The sequence below is a fragment of the Stomoxys calcitrans genome, chromosome 1 (genome assembly GCF_963082655.1).
Source record: "Stomoxys calcitrans chromosome 1, idStoCalc2.1, whole genome shotgun sequence".
Classification (NCBI taxonomy): Eukaryota; Metazoa; Arthropoda; class Insecta; order Diptera; family Muscidae; genus Stomoxys; species Stomoxys calcitrans.
The window spans coordinates 43545492-43566109 of NC_081552.1; the positions used below are offsets into that span (position 1 = coordinate 43545492).

Sequence of the window (20618 nt, forward strand, 5' to 3'; positions counted from 1 at the left end):
AGATCTGGGGACTTGACTTCTTAAGCTTTTAGAGGGCGCAATTCTTATCCGAATTGGCTGGAATTTCGCAAGACGTTTTTATACCCTCCACCATAAGATGGGGGGTATACTAATTTCGTCATTCTGTTTGTAACTACTCGAAATATTCGTCTAAGACCCCATAAAGTATATATATTCTTGATCGTCGTGAAATTTTATGTCGATCTAGCCATGTCCGTCCGTCTGTCCGTCCGTCCGTCTGTCCGTCCGTCCGTCTGTCTGTCGAAAGCACGCTAACTTCCGAAGGAGTAAAGCTAGCCGCTTGAAATTTTGCACAAATACTTCTTATTAGTGTAGGTCGGTTGGTATTGTAAATGGGCCATATCGGTCCATGTTTTGATATAGCTGCCATATAAACCGATCTTAGGTCTTGACTTCTTGAGCCTCTAGAGTGCGCAATTCTTATCCGATTGGAATGAATTTTTGCACGACGTGTTTTGTTATGATATCCAATAACTGTGGCAAGTATAGTTCAAATCGGTCCATAACCTGATATAGCTGCCATATAAACCGATCTTGGGTCTTGACTTCTTGAGCCTCTAGCGTGCGCAATTCTTACCCGATCAGAATGAAATTTTGCACGTCGTGTTTTGTTATTATATCCAACAACTGTGCCAAGTAAGGTTCAAATCGGTCCATAACCTGATATAGCTGCCATATAAACCGATCTTGGGTCTTGACTTCTTGAGCCTCTAGAGTGCGCAATTCTTATCCAATTTGAATGAATTTTGGCACGTAGTATTTTGTTATGATATCCTACAACTGTGCCAAATATGGTTCAAATCGGTTCATAAAACAGATCTGGGGTTCATATAAACAGATCTGGGGACTTGACTTCTTGAGCTTCTAGAGGGCGCAATTTCTATCCGATTTGGCTGAAATTTCGCAAGACGTTTTTTTATTGTTACTTTCAACAACTATGTCAAATAAAGTACAAGTCGGTTCATAACCTGATATAGCTGCCATATAAACACATCTGGGATCTTGACTTCGTGAGCCTCTAGAGATCGCAATTATTATCCGATTTGCCTGAAATTTAGTACGACGGATTCTCTCATGGCCATTAACATACGTGTTTATTATGGTCTGAATCGGTCTACAGCTCCCATATAAATCGATCGCTCTATTTTACTTCTTAAGCCCCCAAAGAGCGCAAATCTTATTCGAATTGGATGACATTTTACACAGGTCTCCAACAGATAATTTAATTGTGGTCCAAACCGGACCATATCTTGATATCGCTCTAATAGCAGAGCAAATCTTTTCTTATATCCTTTTTTTTTGCCTAAGAAGAGATGCCTGGAAAAGAACTCGACAAATGCGATCCATGGTGGAGGGTAAATAAGATTCGTCCCGGCCGAACTTAGCACGCTTTTACTTGTTTATTGTTACTTTCAACCACTGTGTCAAATAAAATGCAAGTCGGTTCACAACCTGATTTAGCTGCCATATAAACCGATCTGGGATCTTGACTTCTTGAGCCTCTAAAGGTAGCAAATATTATCCGATTTGCCTGAAATTCTGTACGACGTATTCTCTCATGACCATTAACATACGTGTTTATTTTGGTCTGAATCGGTCTATAGCCCGATACAGCTCCCATATAAATCGATCTCTCTATTTTACTTCTTTAACCCACAAAGAGCGCAATTCTTATTCGAATTGGCTGACATTTTACACAGGTCTCCAACATATAATTTAATTGTGGTCCAAACCGGACCATATCTTGATATCGCTCTAATAGCAGAGCAAATCTTTTCTTATATCCTTTTTTTTGCCTAAGAAGAAATGCCGGGAAAAGAACTCGACAAATGCGATCCATGGTGGAGGGTATATAAGATTCGGCCCGGCCGAACTTAGCACGCTTTTACTTGTTTTCTTTATAAAATCATTTGGAAGCAAACTCCTCAGTAACTCTATGACAAATTAATATTTTCCCGATCTAGAAGGGATACGAAACTTGTCCCTTTTAGAAGAAGGAGTTTAGTATCTGAATGGCAGTTTTTAGCATGTTAGCATGTCCGCTTATGATGCTGAACGCCTGGGTTCGAACCCTGGCGAAACCATCAGAAAAATTTTTCGGCGGTGGTTTTCCCCTCCTAATGCTGGCAATATTTGTGAGGTACTATGCCTTCTTAAACTTCTCTCCAAAGAGGTGGCGTATTGCGGCACGCCGTTCTGACTCGGCTATAACAAGGAGGTCCCTTGTCATTGAGCTTAAAAACTTGAATCGGACTGCACTCATTGATATGTGAGAAGTTTGCCCCTGTTCCTTAGTGGAATGCTCATGGGCAAAATTTGCATTTTGCATTTTACCATACGTCTTTGAAATACTCTTCCTCACAATATCCAAAACTTCAATTTTTCTTCGAAATTAGCTGTATTAATATTTATTTTATTTCTTTTCTTTTAAACAATGTTATTTTCTAACCTATTCTTCAGTTTATTTTTACTATTTCACAAAATTCTAAAGTTTATTTTAATTACTTTCTATTTCTAGTTTTTTTCTTATAAGCCTGCACTATAACTATAAGATTTAATCTTGTTGTGTAGGTATTCATTAAATAAATAAATATTAAAGGTACGAATATCGCAAAACCCCGTCTAATCCCGTACATATGATCCAAGACCAACATTCGTATCATATTACACGCGTCTCTTTTATATATACAAAGAGAAGTTATATATAGATAGCAATTAAAATGACCACATGATTACCTATAGCATTGTACATAATGTGGTAGTTCCATCTTCAAAGGACTTAGCGGTTTCCGATCACATTTTCATATTTTTTTCATCGGTCAATGTGCCTGTTTGGGGGAGGGAAATGGAATTTTCTTGACCCCTGGATTACTAGATCCAAATTTTAATATAAAATACGATTTCTATTCTCAAATACCTTTCATTTGAGGTCCATATGGTTCTAATCGGTAAATTTTTTCTTGGTTTTTTTTAGGAAGGGCAGCCCTTTGAGTCCATATTGTCCCAATCATTGCGGATGTCAGTTTGTAGGGGGCGTTTCTATGTTGGTGAAGCCTCCCTGGGCCTTGAACCAATATTTTGTGATACGTTTCGTATTCTACTCCCAAATTCGTTTCATTTGAGACCCATATTGTTCCCTCGGTTCACTTTTGATTAGGGGTGGTTTTTGGGGTGCGGGAGTGTCCGCCCTCTTCCGACTATGACAGGCATTTATACTGATTAATTGATCAAAATTTAAGCTAGTTAGCTTTACATTCAGTTATATAATGCTTTAAATAGTTGATAAAGCAATTTGCATATTTTCATCATATTGAATATTTGCATATTTTTTAACACTTCGGAGAACAATTCATCTCAAGAAATGGACCGGTAAGTTGGCCACCAAGATCATGCGATTTGACGCCTTTAGACTACTTTTTGTGGGGCTACGTCAAGTCTGAAGTCTACAGAAATAAGCCAGCAACTATTCCAGCTTTGGAAGACAACATTTCCGAAGAAATTCGGGCTATTCCGGCCGAAATGCTCGAAAAAGTTGCCCAAAATTGGACTTTCCGAATGGACCACCTAAGACGCAGCCGCGGTCAACATTTAAATGAAATTATCTTCAAAAAGTAAATGTCATGGACCAATCTAACGTTTCAAATAAAGAACCGATGAGATTTTGCAAATTTTATGCGTTTTTTTTTAAAAAAAAGTTATCAAGCTCTTAACAAATCACTCTTTACCTTCCACCATGGTTCGCAATTGTCAAGTTTTTTGCCCGGTATCTCTTTAAAGGCAAACAAAAGATATTTGACAAGAACTCCTATGCTATTGGCGCTATGTCAGGTTATAAACCTATTCGAGCCATACATGGATTTGATGTTAAAGGCAATAGTAGAACCCATTGTGCAAAATTTCAACCAAATCGGATAAGAATTGCGCCCTAGAAGGACTTAAGAAGTAAAATGGGGAGATGGGTTTGCAAGAGAGCTGTATCAGGTTATGGGCCGATTCAGAACATTTTTGACACGTATATTAGGTATAGTGTATAGAAGAAGTCACTATGCAAAAATTCAGCTAAATCGGATAAGAATTACGCCCTCTAAAGGCACAAGATTTAAAATCGGGAGATCGGTTTATATGGTTATGGACCGATTCAGACCATATTTGGCATGTTTGTTAGAGGTCATGGATACAGTGACTGTGCCAAATTTCAGCAAAATGTGACTAGAATTACATCCTTTAGAGACTCAAGAATTAAAATCGGGAGATCGGTTTATATGGGTGCTATATCAGGTTTAAGACCGAATCGAACCAACTGAGGTACATCCATTAAATGTCATAGAAGACGTCATAGTAAAAAATATCAGCAAAATCCGATAAGAATTGCGCCCTCAAGAGGCTCAAGAAGTCAAATCGGGAGTTCGGTTTATATGGGAGCTATCATGTTGGTAAATTGGAGGTCATTGTCCGGTATGGTCAGATCCAAATATATCTGGGATAAGATAAAGTTGAATCTAATTAGATCCAAATGGATCTGTCATATCCAATTATAAATAATTATATCTGATGCTATACAAAACTGTATCTGGTAGTAGATATTTATAACTGGTATTTGTATTTGTACAACATTTCAAGCGCCTAGCTTTACTCATTCGAAAGTTAGATTGCTTTCCACAGACAGACGGACGGACATGGCTACATCGACTTAAAATGTCAAGACGATCAAGAATATATGTACTTTATGGGGTCTAAGATCAATATTTCGAGGTGTTATATGACAGCTATATCAAAATATGGTCCGATCTGAACCACATCTCATAGGAATGGGTAGAGGTCTACCAAAACTAACTGTGTCATCGACTTCGGATAATAAACGGATCTTTTATGGCCTTAAGGCCCTATTTCAGGAGGCCGGGCGGTCGGTCTATATGGCAGCTATATCCAAATATGGTCCGATCTGGGCCACATCTCACAGGAGTGAGTAGAGAAATTCCCTGCGCCAAATTTCATCGTAATAGGATGAAAAAAAAAACACTTTATTGCCTCAAGGCCTTTAGACCGGCTATATTTAAATATAGTACGATTTTATCAGAAATTATAAAACAAGTAAAAGCGTGCTAAGTTCGGCCGGGCCGAATCTTGAGAACCCACCACCATGGATTCTGCTAGAAATTCATACAAAATATTTAGTTGAAGGGCATAATTTTATTCTACATACCAAACTTCTGTCAAACCAGAACCGTAGCTGCCATATCGACCTATCTCTGGATTTCAAGTCTTGGCCCCATAATAAATGCATTTATTATCAGATTTCGCTGAAATTTGACACAGTGACTTTGTTAGACTTTTCGTCATCCGTGTCCTATATGGTTCAGATCGGTCTATATTTGAATATAGCTGCCAAAAAAAAACAATATTTTGTTCTACAAAATTGAACAATGACTTGTACTTATTAGACCACTCAATATCCGTGTCAAATGTGGTCCAAATCGGACCATATTTCGATAAAGCAATATGAGGGCATGCCGAATTTGTCCAATTTGGACCATATTTCGATGTAGCTACTGTGGGTGCATAAATTATGCATTTTTCATCGGATTAAAGCGAAAGGTTGTGGCTATCCAAAGTTCGGCCCGACCGAACTTATGCCTTTTAAATTGTTTTTGATCGTGATAGCGGTATTTTCATTCTACTGAAATCCGCCAGACTTTAGAGATGTGGCCGATAGTTCCTCAGACTCGACAATCTTCTCTAGGGAGCAGCGATACCACTAAATTGGGCCTTGATACCCGATAGCAATTAATTTGTTTCGGCTCCGATAGCAGCCTACATCGTCATAAGTTGATGACCGCCCATTGACTATCCCACTCCATTTGTTCCCAGCCCTGTTCTTCTCCCTTCTCGCCATTTTCCATCACCAAACTATCCGTAGCGACAAAATCAAAGGTTCTTGGAGCCACATTACTATTGTTGGGCTTATTTATTTTGAGCATGAGATGCCCGCAGCCTTTTGGCTGACTGCGGTGCAGTTTCCGCTGTCCTTGGGGATAGCCTGTGCAGCGAATATCCGAGCCTCTCTCCTTATCGTTGGGAGTTTTAGGGAGCATTCGCACCAAGCCTCTCAATAAACCTGAGAGCAATGCGCCTTGTATTATTCTAACCTCTTAGTTTTGTTTGCCAGAGAATGCCGATGGCTCAGGCGAACCGGGTGTCTTCTTCGAACGGCTCTGCCAAGTATGGTTGAAATCGACATATAACCTCACATAGCTCATATATAAACTGACCTCCCGATTTGAGATCTTGAGCCCCTCGAAGCTCCAATTGCTATGGGATTAGGCTAACATTTTGCACATAGTGTTCCGTTATGACTTGACGGAGTCACAAATTAAGGCCCATGGAGTCGCGAATTAAAGCATAGTTTAGGCGATATAGCCAATTTAAAGTTTCCATAGTGAAATTGCGGTTTTTGATGGATGGTGTAACGAATTAAGTCCCATTTTCCTCTATGGCGCATAGCTTAGGAGATACAGCCAATTTATGATTATCATAGTGTAATTGCGATTTTTGATTGATTTTTTATTAAATTTTTAATTTGTTGATGGAGGCACGAATAAAGGCCCATTTTGTTCTAGGACGCATTGTTTACGAGGTACAGCCAATTTAAAGTTTTCATAGTGAATTTTCGGTTTTTGATGGATTTTGATGAAATTTGAATCTTTTGATGGAGTCACGAATTAAGGCCCGTTTCCTCTAAGAAACAAAGTTAAGAACATACAGCAAATTTCAAGTTTTCATAGCGAAATTTCGATTTTGATGGACTTTCGATGAAATTCGGAATTTTTGATGGAGTCACAAATTAAGGCCCATAGAATCACGAATTAAAGCATAGTTTAGGCGATACAGCCAATTTAAAGTTTCCATAGTGAAAATGCTGTTTTTGATGGATTTTCAATAAAATTTTAAATTTTTTATGGTTATGTTAGATTAGGTTGTGTTGAAAAGGTGGTGCGGGTATTTATATGCTCTAAATACTTAAAAGAAACAGCGAATAAAAATCTTAGCCAAGAATTCCGTGCTACTTACAAAATCCTTTATTATTTTCTATACCACGAGCCTATGTTGGTTTATGTATTGCATTGTGTCCTCACATTTGTGCCAGTGTCTGTTGGTCGCGAAAGCGGGGCAGTGCCCTGGTTGCCAGTTTACTGTCCGTAAAGATGTTCACACTCCACGCGTTAACACCACACGACCTCACTCATTCTATGATCTACCGGATATCCGCCTGCACGACTATATTACGGTCAGGCAGATCTCAGTCTCTGAGCCCACTTTGTTCTCCCAGTTCCACAGTACAGAGCCTTGACCCATCGGTGTAGCATTAACTTCCAGATGGCAATAACAGAGTTCCGTCAATCCAAGACTGTACCGCTGGCAGCAGTGCCTCGCAATCGATCTCAAGTTTCGCCACCTTTTCCATTCATTCTAAGTTGTATTATACTTACATTGAATTTTTTCTCCAACGCAGTCCACCAAACTACTGAGGCGTAAGTAAGTATTGGCCTAATCCTGTTCCGAGATAATAGGCAATATTTGCCGGCTTTGGAGCAGGAGGTCGTCTGGCGCGGAAGGAATGAGTGAACAAATTTGTAAAACTATATGGAAGATCATGTCGATTCGATTCTCATCCAGTGTGGCAAAGAAGGTTATTACCCTCGTTTATGTATATGTGTCCTAGTCGTAATCCTTCCGAAATTGCCAGATCAATTGAGAAGCAATCCAAGGTCATATCATGGCTGCCTTCTCCTTCTTGTATTTGCTGGAGTACTGGAGAAGAGGCCACTGTATCGCAGAGGTTAAAATGACCGCCTGTGGCACTGAACGCCTGGTTTCGTATCCTGGCGAGAACATCAGAAAAAAATGTAAGCGCTGGTTACCTCCTCCTAATGCTGGCGATATTTGTAAGGTAAAACTTCTTCTAAAAAACTTCTCCCACAAGAGGGGTTCCACTGGGGCACACCGCACGGTGTTACCTCTTAATGTATTCGTTGGACAAAAATATTTAGAGTTAGCATAGAGCTCTAAAATTTTGAACAGAGATATATTTGAGTGTAATATAGAAAAAAGTGGAGTATGGTCCAAATTGGTCTATAACCAAATATTGCTCCCATATAAACCGATCTCCCGATTTAACTTCTTGAGCCTCCAGAGGTCGCAATTATTACCCAATTTATCTGAAATTTTGCATGATGACATCTGTTAAGAGTCTCAACAACTACCACAAGTATGGTCCAAATCGGTTTATATGCAGAGGTTAGCATGTCCGCCTATGACGCTGAACCACTAGGTTCGAATCCTGGCGAGATCATCTGAAAAAATTTTCAGCGGTGATTTTCCCCTCCATTTGTGAGCTACCATGTCATGTAAAAACTTCTCTCCAAAGAGGTGTCGCACTGCGGTACGCCATTCGGACTCGGCTATAAAAAGGAGGTCCCTTATCATCATAGCTCCCGTATAAACCGATCTCTCCATTTAACGTATTGAGCCTCCAGAGGGTTTAATTATTATCCGGTTTGACTGAATTTTTTCATAATGAATTCTGCATTGACTCTTAAAAGTATGGTCTGAACCATGCATTACAGAGAAAATTCATTTTTCGTCCGAACCATTCGTATGAATCGACTTCCAGCTAATGTCTTTCCCACCGACATTGACGTTCAGAAATTTAAGACGAATAACACTACTCTCTCTTTCACCCCCTCCAACTCCTAACTTTCCCATCTGCCAACGCAATACACTTCATATATAGGGGACATACCAAGTTTCCAAAAAGGGGCCGACAAATCCTTTTTTTTTTTTCATAATAATACAAAATATTGAATTTGTGCAGCTAAAATTTCACTTTTTTGATTCAGGACACTTCACTGAAGAACACTGAAAAATAATTAGGGCGGCATAAGTCGGCCCTCTTTTAGATCCACTCAACTGAAAATTTCAATTTTGACAGTTATTGCTATATTTTTGCCTCTTATTTTAAACTAACGGTACTTACCATATAATGATGTCTGTGACACCTGCCGTTTTTATTCTATTCTATCTTGGTACCTCAATTAAAACAAGTAAAAGCGTGCTAAGTTCGGCCGGGCCGAATCTTATATACCCTCCACCATGGATCGCATTTGTCGAGTTCTTTTCCCGGCATCTCTTCTTAGTCAAAAAAGGATATAAGAAAAGATTTGCTCTGCTATTAGAGCGATATTAAGATATGGTCCGGTTTGGACCACAATTAAATTATATGTTGGAGACCTGTGTAAAATGTCAGCCAATTCGTATAAGAATTGCGCCCATTGGGGCTCACGAAGCAAAATAGAGAGAACGATTTATATGGGATCTGTATCGGGCTTTAGACCAATGGTCATGATGGTCATGAGAGGATCCGTCAGGCATATCGGATAATAATTTCGACCTCTAGGGGTCAAGAAGTCAAGATCCCAGATAGGTTTATATGGCAGCTATATCAGGTTATGAACCGATTTGAACCTTATTTGACACAGTTGTTGAAAGTAAAAATAAAATACGTCATGCAAAATTTCAGCCAAATCGGATAGGAATTGCGCCCTCTAGAAGCTCAATAAGTCAAGACCCAAGATCGGTTTATATGGCAGCTATATCAGGTTATGGACCGATTTTAACCATATTTGGCACAGTTGTTGGGTATCATAACAAAACACGTCGTGCGAAATTCCATTCCAATCGGATAAGAATTGCGCCCTCTAGAGGCTCAAGAAGTCAAGACCCAAGATCGGTTTATATGGCAGCTATATCAGGTTATAAACCGATTTGAACCATACTTGGCACAGTTGTTGGATATAATAACAAAACACGTCGTGCAAAATTTCATTTCAATCGGATAAGAATTGCGCACGCTAGAGGCTCAAGAAGTCAAGACCCAAGATCGGTTTATATGGCAGCTATATCAGGTTATGGACCGATTTGAACCATACTTGGCGCAGTTGTTGGATATAATAACAAAACACGTCGTGCAAAATTTCATTTCAATCGGATAAGAATTGCGCACGCTAGAGGCTCAAGAAGTCAAGACCCAAGATCGGTTTATATGGCAGCTATATCAGGTTATGGACCGATTTGAACCATACTTGGCACAGTTGTTGGATATAATAACAAAACACGTCGTGCAAGATTTCATTTCAATCGGATAAGAATTGCGCTCCCTAGAGGCTCAAGAAGTCAAGACCCAAGATCGGTTTATATGGCAGCTATATCAGGTTATGGACCGATTTGAACCATACTTGGCACAGTTGTTGGATATAATAACAAAACACGTCGTGCAAAATTTCATTTCAATCGGATAAGAATTGCGTACGCTAGAGGCTCAAGAAATCAAGACCCAAGATCGGTTTATATGGCAGCTATATCAGGTTATGGACCGATTTGAACCATACTTGGCGCAGTTGTTGGATATAATAACAAAACACGTCGTGCAAAATTTCATTCCAATCGGATAAGAATTGCGCTCCCTAGAGGCTCAAGAAGTCAAGACCCAAGATCGGTTTATATGGTAGCTATATCAAAACATGGACCGATATGGCCCATTTACAATACCAACCGACCTACACTAATAAGAAGTATTTGTGCAAAATATATATATATATATATATACAGGGTGGCTGATGAAAGCCGCTACCAAAAAAAAATGTAATAACTTTTTTTCTATTTAATAATAATAATTTAATAATTAATTTAATTAATTAATTAATAAATTTAATTAATAATAATTTAATAATTAATTTAATAATTTAATTTAACATGAATAAAAGAAAAATGTATTCCATACACCGAAAAAAAAATGTAGCAATATTCATCATTGTAGCAATATTCATCAGCCACCCTGTATATATATATATATATATATATATATATATATATATATATATATATATATATATATATATATATATATATATATATATATATATATATATATATATATATATATATATATATATATATATATATATATATATATATATATATATATATATATATATATATATACTTTATGGGGTCTCAGACGAATATTTCGAGTAGTTACAAACAGAATGACGAAATTAGTATATCCCCCATCTTATGGTGGAGGGTATAAAAAATCCATTTTGCTTTCATAAACAAAATTTTTAATTTTTGAGAAAAATATGTGGCATTCATTTGTTAAAAACCTTTCGAACGAGAACAACGACTAGTTGAAGGGGGATCTCTAATATAAATAACTAGCTGACCCGGGCCCGATCCGCTGCTTATTTTTATACCCTCCACCATAGGATGGGGGTATACTAATTTCGTCATTCTGTTTGTAACTACTCGAAATATTCGTCTGAGACACCATAAAGTATATATATTCTTGATCGTCGCGACATTTAACGTCGATCTAGCCATGTCCGTCCGTCCGTCTGTCTGCCGAAAGCACGCTAACTTCCGAAGGAGTAAAGCTAGCCGCTTGAAATTTTGCAGAAATACTTCTTATTAGTGTAAGTCGGTTGGTATTGTAAATGGGCCATATCGGTCCATGTTTTGATATAGCTGTCATATAAACCGATCTTGGGTCTTGACTTCTTGAGCCTGTAGAGTGCGCAATTCTTATCCGATTGGGATGAAATTTTGCACGACATGTTTTGTTATTATATCCAACAACTGTGCCAAGTATAGTTCAAATCGGTTCATAACCTGATATAGCTGCCATATAAACCGATCTTGGGTCTTGATTTCTTGAGCCTCTAACGTCCGCAATTCGTATCCGATCAGAATGAAATTTTGCACGACGTGTTTTGTTATGATATCCAACAACTGCGCCAAGTATGGTTCAAATCGGTCCATAACCTGATATAGCTGCCATATAAACCGATCTTGGGTCTTGAATTCTTGAGCCTCTAGAGTGCGCAATTCTTATCCGATTGAAATGAAATTTTGCACGACGTGTTTCGTTATGATATCCAACAACTGTGCCAAGTATGGTTCAAATCGACCCATAACCTGATATAGCTGCCATATAAACCGATCTTGGGTCTTGACTTCTTGAGCCTCTAGAGGGCGCAATTCTTATCCGATTGGAATGGAATTTCGCACGACGTGTTTTGTTATGATACCCAACAACTGTGCCAAGTATGGTTTAAGTCGGTTCGTAACCTGATATAGTTGTCATATAAACAAATCTGGGGATTTGACTTCTTGAGCTTCTAGAGTGCGCAATTCTTATCCGATTGAAATGAAATTTTGCACGACGTGTTTCGTTATGATATCCAACAACTGTGCCAAGTATGGTTCAAATCGGCCCATAACCTGATATAGCTGCCATATAAACCGATCTTGGGTCTTGACTTCTTGAGCCTCTAGAGGGCGCAATTCTTATCCGATTGGAATGGAATTTCGCACGACGTGTTTTGTTATGATACCCAACAACTGTGCCAAGTATGGTTTAAATCGGTTCGTAACCTGATATAGCTGCCATATAAACCGATCTTGGGTCTTGACTTCTTGAGCCTCTAGAGGGCGCAATTCTTATCCGATTGGAATGGAATTTCGCACGACGTGTTTTGTTATGATACCCAACAACTGTGCCAAGTATGGTTTAAGTCGGTTCGTAACCTGATATAGTTGTCATATAAACAAATCTGGGGATTTGACTTCTTGAGCTTCTAGAGGGCGCAATTCCTATCCGATTTAGCTGAAATTTTGCATGACGTATTTTATTTAGACTTTCAACAACTATGTCAAATAAGGTTCAAATCGGTTCATAACCCGATATAGGTGCCATACAAACCGATCATGGATCTTGACTTCTTGAGCCTCTAGAGGACGCAATTATTATCCGATTTGGCTGAAATTTTGCATGAGGTGTTTTGTTATGACTTTCAACAACTATGCTAAGAATAGTTCAAATCGGGCCATAACCTGATATAGCTGCCACATAAACTGATCTGGTGTCTTGACTTCTTGAGCCAATAGAGGGCGCAATTTTAATCCGATTTGGCTTTGTTCGGGTTTGGTTGGCCATTCAAATAATTTTTATCTCCCAATAGATGGCGCTGAATTTGTTGTTGGTAATGCTAGCTGTTGATTCCCATCACATTGTCATAATTTTGTCCATTTTTAAAATCAATCGAATTTCCAACGGTGGTATTAGATTGGCCGACGAAATATTCGTCTGAGACACCATAAAGTATATATATTCTTGATCGTCGCGACATTTAACGTCGATCTAGCCATGTCCGTCCGTCCGTCTGTCTGCCGAAAGCACGCTAACTTCCGAAGGAGTAAAGCTAGCCGCTTGAAATTTTGCAGAAATACTTCTTATTAGTGTAAGTCGGTTGGTATTGTAAATGGGCCATATCGGTCCATGTTTTGATATAGCTGTCATATAAACCGATCTTGGGTCTTGACTTCTTGAGCCTGTAGAGTGCGCAATTCTTATCCGATTGGGATGAAATTTTGCACGACATGTTTTGTTATTATATCCAACAACTGTGCCAAGTATAGTTCAAATCGGTTCATAACCTGATATAGCTGCCATATAAACCGATCTTGGGTCTTGATTTCTTGAGCCTCTAACGTCCGCAATTCGTATCCGATCAGAATGAAATTTTGCACGACGTGTTTTGTTATGATATCCAACAACTGCGCCAAGTATGGTTCAAATCGGTCCATAACCTGATATAGCTGCCATATAAACCGATCTTGGGTCTTGAATTCTTGAGCCTCTAGAGTGCGCAATTCTTATCCGATTGAAATGAAATTTTGCACGACGTGTTTCGTTATGATATCCAACAACTGTGCCAAGTATGGTTCAAATCGACCCATAACCTGATATAGCTGCCATATAAACCGATCTTGGGTCTTGACTTCTTGAGCCTCTAGAGGGCGCAATTCTTATCCGATTGGAATGGAATTTCGCACGACGTGTTTTGTTATGATACCCAACAACTGTGCCAAGTATGGTTTAAGTCGGTTCGTAACCTGATATAGTTGTCATATAAACAAATCTGGGGATTTGACTTCTTGAGCTTCTAGAGTGCGCAATTCTTATCCGATTGAAATGAAATTTTGCACGACGTGTTTCGTTATGATATCCAACAACTGTGCCAAGTATGGTTCAAATCGGCCCATAACCTGATATAGCTGCCATATAAACCGATCTTGGGTCTTGACTTCTTGAGCCTCTAGAGGGCGCAATTCTTATCCGATTGGAATGGAATTTCGCACGACGTGTTTTGTTATGATACCCAACAACTGTGCCAAGTATGGTTTAAATCGGTTCGTAACCTGATATAGCTGCCATATAAACCGATCTTGGGTCTTGACTTCTTGAGCCTCTAGAGGGCGCAATTCTTATCCGATTGGAATGGAATTTCGCACGACGTGTTTTGTTATGATACCCAACAACTGTGCCAAGTATGGTTTAAGTCGGTTCGTAACCTGATATAGTTGTCATATAAACAAATCTGGGGATTTGACTTCTTGAGCTTCTAGAGGGCGCAATTCCTATCCGATTTAGCTGAAATTTTGCATGACGTATTTTATTTAGACTTTCAACAACTATGTCAAATAAGGTTCAAATCGGTTCATAACCCGATATAGGTGCCATACAAACCGATCATGGATCTTGACTTCTTGAGCCTCTAGAGGACGCAATTATTATCCGATTTGGCTGAAATTTTGCATGAGGTGTTTTGTTATGACTTTCAACAACTATGCTAAGAATAGTTCAAATCGGGCCATAACCTGATATAGCTGCCACATAAACTGATCTGGTGTCTTGACTTCTTGAGCCAATAGAGGGCGCAATTTTAATCCGATTTGGCTTTGTTCGGGTTTGGTTGGCCATTCAAATAATTTTTATCTCCCAATAGATGGCGCTGAATTTGTTGTTGGTAATGCTAGCTGTTGATTCCCATCACATTGTCATAATTTTGTCCATTTTTAAAATCAATCGAATTTCCAACGGTGGTATTAGATTGGCCGACGCCTGTCTAATGCTAACGTCGCGCATGGGTGAGCATCTACGACTTATCTATGCCAAAAATATCAGAAAACATTTAGAGCACTGGATAATCCTTCAATAATAGTTGCCCAAAAAGTAATTGCGGATTTTTCATATAGTCGGCGTTGACAATTTTTTTCACTGCTTGTGACTCTGTAATTGAATTCTTTCTTCTGTCAGTTATCAGCTGTTACTTTTAGCTTGCTTTAGAAAAAAAGTGTAAAAAAAGTATATTTGATTATTCATTTCTAAGTTTTATTAAAAATTCTAAGTTTTTTTAAAAATGCATTTACTTTCTTTTAAAAAATCCGCAATTACTTTTTGGGCAACCCAATAGTTGCAACAATAATCATTATCCATTTAAGACTTCAGTACAAAATCTTACGGCCTAGACCACTTAATTAACTTAACTAACTTTCGAGCTAACTAAAAGCTAGGCGCATGAAATTTTGCACAAATACTCCCTATTAGTGTAGTTCAGTTCGGATTTTAAATGGGTCATAGTGGTCTATGTTTTGATATAGCTGCCATATAAACCGATTTTGGATCTTGACGTCTTGAGCCTCTAAACGCCGCAATTCTTATCCGATTTGTCTGAAATTTTGTATAAGATATTCTGTTATGACTTCCAACATCTATGCCAAGTATGCTTCAAACCGGTTTAAAACTTGATATAGCTCCGATATAAACCAATCTCCTAATTTGACTCTTTGAGCAATTCTTACGCGATTTGGTTAAACATACGTGCCAAATATGTTCTGAATGGATCCATAACCTGATATAGCTCCCATATGAACCGATCTCCCGATTTTAATTGTTAAGCTACTTTAGGGCTTAATTCTTATCCAATTTTGGCTGACATTTTGCACAACGACATCTACTATGGTCTCCAACAGCCAAACCAAGCATGGTCCGAATTGATTGATAACCCGAAATAGCTCCAATAGCTTTGCAATTTATACCCATTAACCTTTGTTTGCCTATAAAGAGATATCGGGCAAAAAAATGGTAATGGTAAAAAAGGGTATGTAAGATTTTGCCCGGCCAAACTTTTCACGCTTTTACTTGTTGTCACTCGATTCGTTCGCCAAGTCATTGAAAACAGTTATTTTCCCTTTATAAAATCAGCTGTTTTCAATGACTTGGCGAACAAATCAAGTGACAAAAAAAAGTTTGTGCTTATCGGCACGCCACTTGCACTCGACTATAAAAAGAAGGCTTCTTATCGTTGAGAAAGTTTTCAATCAAACCCGCTCCACTACGCTTTCGCTTTCAAAACGTAGAAAAATAACACCTCTGTAACGTAACCTACTCTCCAATAGCTCTGATTCTGTGTTCGTTCGTTAAGCCTTCCCCTCTTACAGTTTAACACAATCTTGGATATTCGCACTCTCCTAATATATTTTTATCTATGGCAAAGATAGCCCCTTAAACTACCTGAAACACCTATTGTTAAGACCTGTCTTAGAGTGGGAAATTTAAAAAATAATAGAGCAAACAACCGCAACGAAATTTCTGTACTTCACTTTTCTTTATTTTACAGATCGATAGGTTGCCATAACAAAGATAAATGCTGCATGATCAATTTTAACCACTCTGCCCTCTCTCGTTCGTTCGTGGTGGCGTCTCCGTTCAGTTGATTCATTTGCAAACAGAATAGATGGCGCTTATTTAAATGTAAGTTTAGGTTTAGACTTTAATACTCAAAGTGTTAACACAATAACTTAAAAGTTCTCCGTTCCATGTCGCCCCGGATCCTTGCGCAATCGCATATGAAAGACTGAGAATTTGTCATTTCTCCCATCTCTTAGAGCTTTTTTGAACATACACGCATATAACATTGATCATGTGTTAGTTGTCTGACTATATGGCTACCTGTTGAATGGTCATAAATTTTGTCTTTTTTAAATTAAATCAAATTGCCATATTAAACGATTTTCAGAGGTAAATAACTAATTTGACGGTCTTTATATTAGGTGCGGTGGCGACAGTTCTTAGCAATAAAACCATGTTAATCTTTTGAACATGAAAGTGTTGCCCAAAAGCTCGTTATTTGGACCTTTCTACGAAAAGAAGGCTCCTTGTCGATGAGCTAAAAATGGCTGCCACTTGACGTTAAGGTTTGCAACTGCTTCTATCACACTGAACGTTATTACTTTGGGGGTATGTCGACAGGGTCCTGTTAGGTCATTATAATTGATCAACTGTTTTGAGTTGAGGTGGTCCGCTAGATATATGAGCAGAATAAAGATATCATATTCGCAGTCCACAACCGTGTACATTGAAATTAACCCCATATTGTGATAATTGGTGTATACAGCCGTTTAGTGGGGGGGGGGGGGGGGCGCCTATTTCTTATTCTACCCCCCCCCAATACCCCACTTGCTAATGCGTCTATTTGAATACTTGGATACTTCAACCCAAGTTTTTATACCACATTCGCTTTCTACTCTCCAATATCTTTCATTTGATACCCATATTGTCCCTGTCGGTCAACTATTGATTTTGGGTGGCGTTTTTGTGGTAACGGGGAAGGATTCTCCCCCTTCCAAGATCAACAAATTACATAGCCTATACCTCCTTCCTGACCATATTCGAAATCTACTCGCGAATACCTTTCATTAGAGCCCCATATTGTCATTATCGTCCAATAAACCAATTTGGGGGGTTTTGGGGTCAGGGCGGTGCCCCTTGGACTCAATTTTTAATATGGAAATCGTACTCTACTCTTGAATACCTTTCATTTAAGTCCCATATAGTCCCAATCCGTCCACTTTTATTTTTGGCTGGTACTTTTGGGGTAAGGGAGAGGGTCCGACCCCCTTGGGATATCAAAAACTTATAAAGCCTATTGCTCCACCCGGACCATATTCGTAATCTACTCCCAAATGCCTTTCATTCGATTCCCATTTTGTCATTATCGTCCAATAAACCTGTTTTGGGGGGTTTTTTTAGGTCGGGGCGGCCCCCCAATTACCTGGACCCAATTTTTAATGTGGAATTTGTACTCTACTCTTGAATACCTTTCATTTAAGTCCCATATTGTCCCAATCGGCCCACTCTTTTTTTTGTCTGGTACTTTTGGGGTAAGGGGGAGAGTCCGCCACCAATGCGATGTCAAAAAATTATATAGCCTATTGCTCCTTCCGGACCACTCCCCACAATCTGTGTAGCCGTTTTTGAGTCTATACGGAACAAACAAATTTACAAACCCACAAACAAATACAAATTCATTTATATATATACGTAGATAGATGGGGTCTTAGACGAATATTTCGAGGTGTTACAAACGGAATGACGAAATTAGTTTACCCCCCATCCTATTGTGAAGGGTATAAAAAGGCGGTCCCTAGAACTGAGCTTCAAAAGCTTGAATCAGACACCACTCATTGGGTATGTGGGAAGTTTGCCCATGTTCCTTAATGGAATGTACATGGGAAAATTTGTAATTTTCTTGAAGGCGATGGGACATTTGCAAGGCAGTTTTTAGTAGAAGAAGGATGAGACTAAGTGGAGGCATAAATTGTCGCTAGTTATCCCCGACGTCATGTTACTGTACTGGAGCAGCAAAATTTTGCGTGGCTACGCAAGGCATGATCTGTCATCTGGGGAGTACCCAGGCTAGTCATTGAGTAATTTGATGGTTGCGGAAAGTGCAAATATTTGATAAGTATTCAAATCCTGGTGAGAACATTAATACTCAATGATGGGGTATCTCCTTACTAATGCAGGCGGCATCTGTAAAAGTCTTTTACATCTATCATCACCTTATTTGCGAAGAGGCTGAAGATTACAGGACAGATTTGCGTCTCAAAGTCACTAAGATGCGGAGTTAAGTATACATTAGGTATGACCGGTGGATATACTATTAATTTATAATTTTCCATTAGCCTTTTATTTATTTGTGATTTATGACACGGCATTCCCAGGAATTTATAATTATATCTACCATTTCTTATTGATGTTTCCATTTCTGTATGCCATAATGGCGGAAATATGGCCTCAGTTTTTTTTCAAGGCCATACATTTCATATTTACTTGGCTTTGATTCAAAGTGTTGTAAAAACAATTGCCTTTTACAGAACAAACAACACGGTAATGATGTCTTGTTGGAATTTCATGTCTTTCTGCTCATTTTTCTTTGGTTGTCTATCTGTTGTTGATTTTTCTCAATTGATAAAGATCGATTAACTAAAAATCCCCTTTCCATAAGTAAGCATAACATTATGGAAGACAGGCAGATATCATCAAAGAGCAAATCCATATAAAAGCTGAAGGCAATTCATAAAGAAATTATTTCAAGTCAAGTTAAGTACTAGTATTGACTTGTCATTTCGAGTTACTTAGTGAAATGTTTTTTTACAAAAATTTGTGGTATATTTTATTATGGATTTGCCTGGCCCAATCCTTGGAGGTTATTATTTTGGCTCTTAACGATTTCTTCTTCGTCTAAAACCTTTTATAACTTTAATTAGTTGACACCAGCTGAAAGTCCTGTGCTGCATCCTCAATGTTGGGAACATCAAGACCTGGAGTATCCGAAATTTTTGCCTTATCCCCAGGATTGTTCCAAATACTACAGCTGCTTGAATGGATTGGCCTATGTGGAAAAATGTCCGGAACCATTTCTGTGGAATCCTATCAATCATATTTGTGATAATCCGCAAAATGTTCAATGTCAGCCCCCTATACAACCACAACCGGCTGCAACTGCTCCTCCCCCAGTGGATATGACTCCTAGAACCACATATGAAATCTATCCCAACGATTGTAATCGTTATTATCAATGTGAGTCCAGGGCATGTCCTCAGAACTATCATTGGAATGCTCAACAGCAAAAATGTGATTTTCCCCATTTGGCTCAATGTCCTTTTATGTTGAGGCCAACACCAGCATTACGACCAACACCTTTGGTATCAGCTACCGAACATCCTTTAATACCCGCTACTGCTCCCACCGCAGCACCTGCTATTGCCATAATTCCCCACAATCCTACCATAATTGGCAATGCTATTGAACCATGCGATGAAGAATGTCAATCGTGGTGTATGGGCCAAGGACACATTTACCTGCCATATCCTTCGGATTGTCGTAAGTTTATACAGTGTAATGGTCTGGCCTTTGTACACAAATGTCCCGATCAGCTTTTATGGAATGATAAGCTAAAGACTTGCGATCGTTTCTGTGTTCGCAATAATGTTTCTTAAGCGTATGAGGTAATAGGAGTTTAAAAGATTTTAAAAGCGTGTTAATTTTAAGGCAAAAAGCTTTTTTGCTACATCATATACTTAACATTTTTTATAAATATTTTTGCTAATAAAATCATTTTTTGCCACAATTTTTGAATACAATCTATTATATAAAAATTAAATTGTAGCGCTTTGTTTGTTAGTTTGTCTGTTCCGTATAGACTCAAAAACTGCTGAACCGTTTTTCATGAAATTTTCACATATGGTAGACATAGGGTACTACTTTTTTTGATATTTGATGTGGGGGGGGGGGGGCTTACACTCCCGTGTACCCCAATTTTCAAAAACGCCAGATCTCGAAGATGGGTGCACCC

General features: G+C 38.6%; 1 protein-coding gene across 1 annotated transcript in view; it reads left to right on the top strand.

Moving 5' to 3' along the window:
- LOC106093796 (uncharacterized) overlaps positions 1–20618 on the top strand; it is a 142242-nt gene that overhangs the window by 71654 nt on the left and 49970 nt on the right. The window contains exons 7-9 of the mRNA XM_059364926.1: positions 19138–19150; positions 19375–19469; positions 19531–20241. Of these exons, the coding sequence (XP_059220909.1) occupies positions 19138–19150; positions 19375–19469; positions 19531–20241 (819 nt within the window). The remainder of the gene's footprint in view (positions 1–19137; positions 19151–19374; positions 19470–19530; positions 20242–20618) is intronic.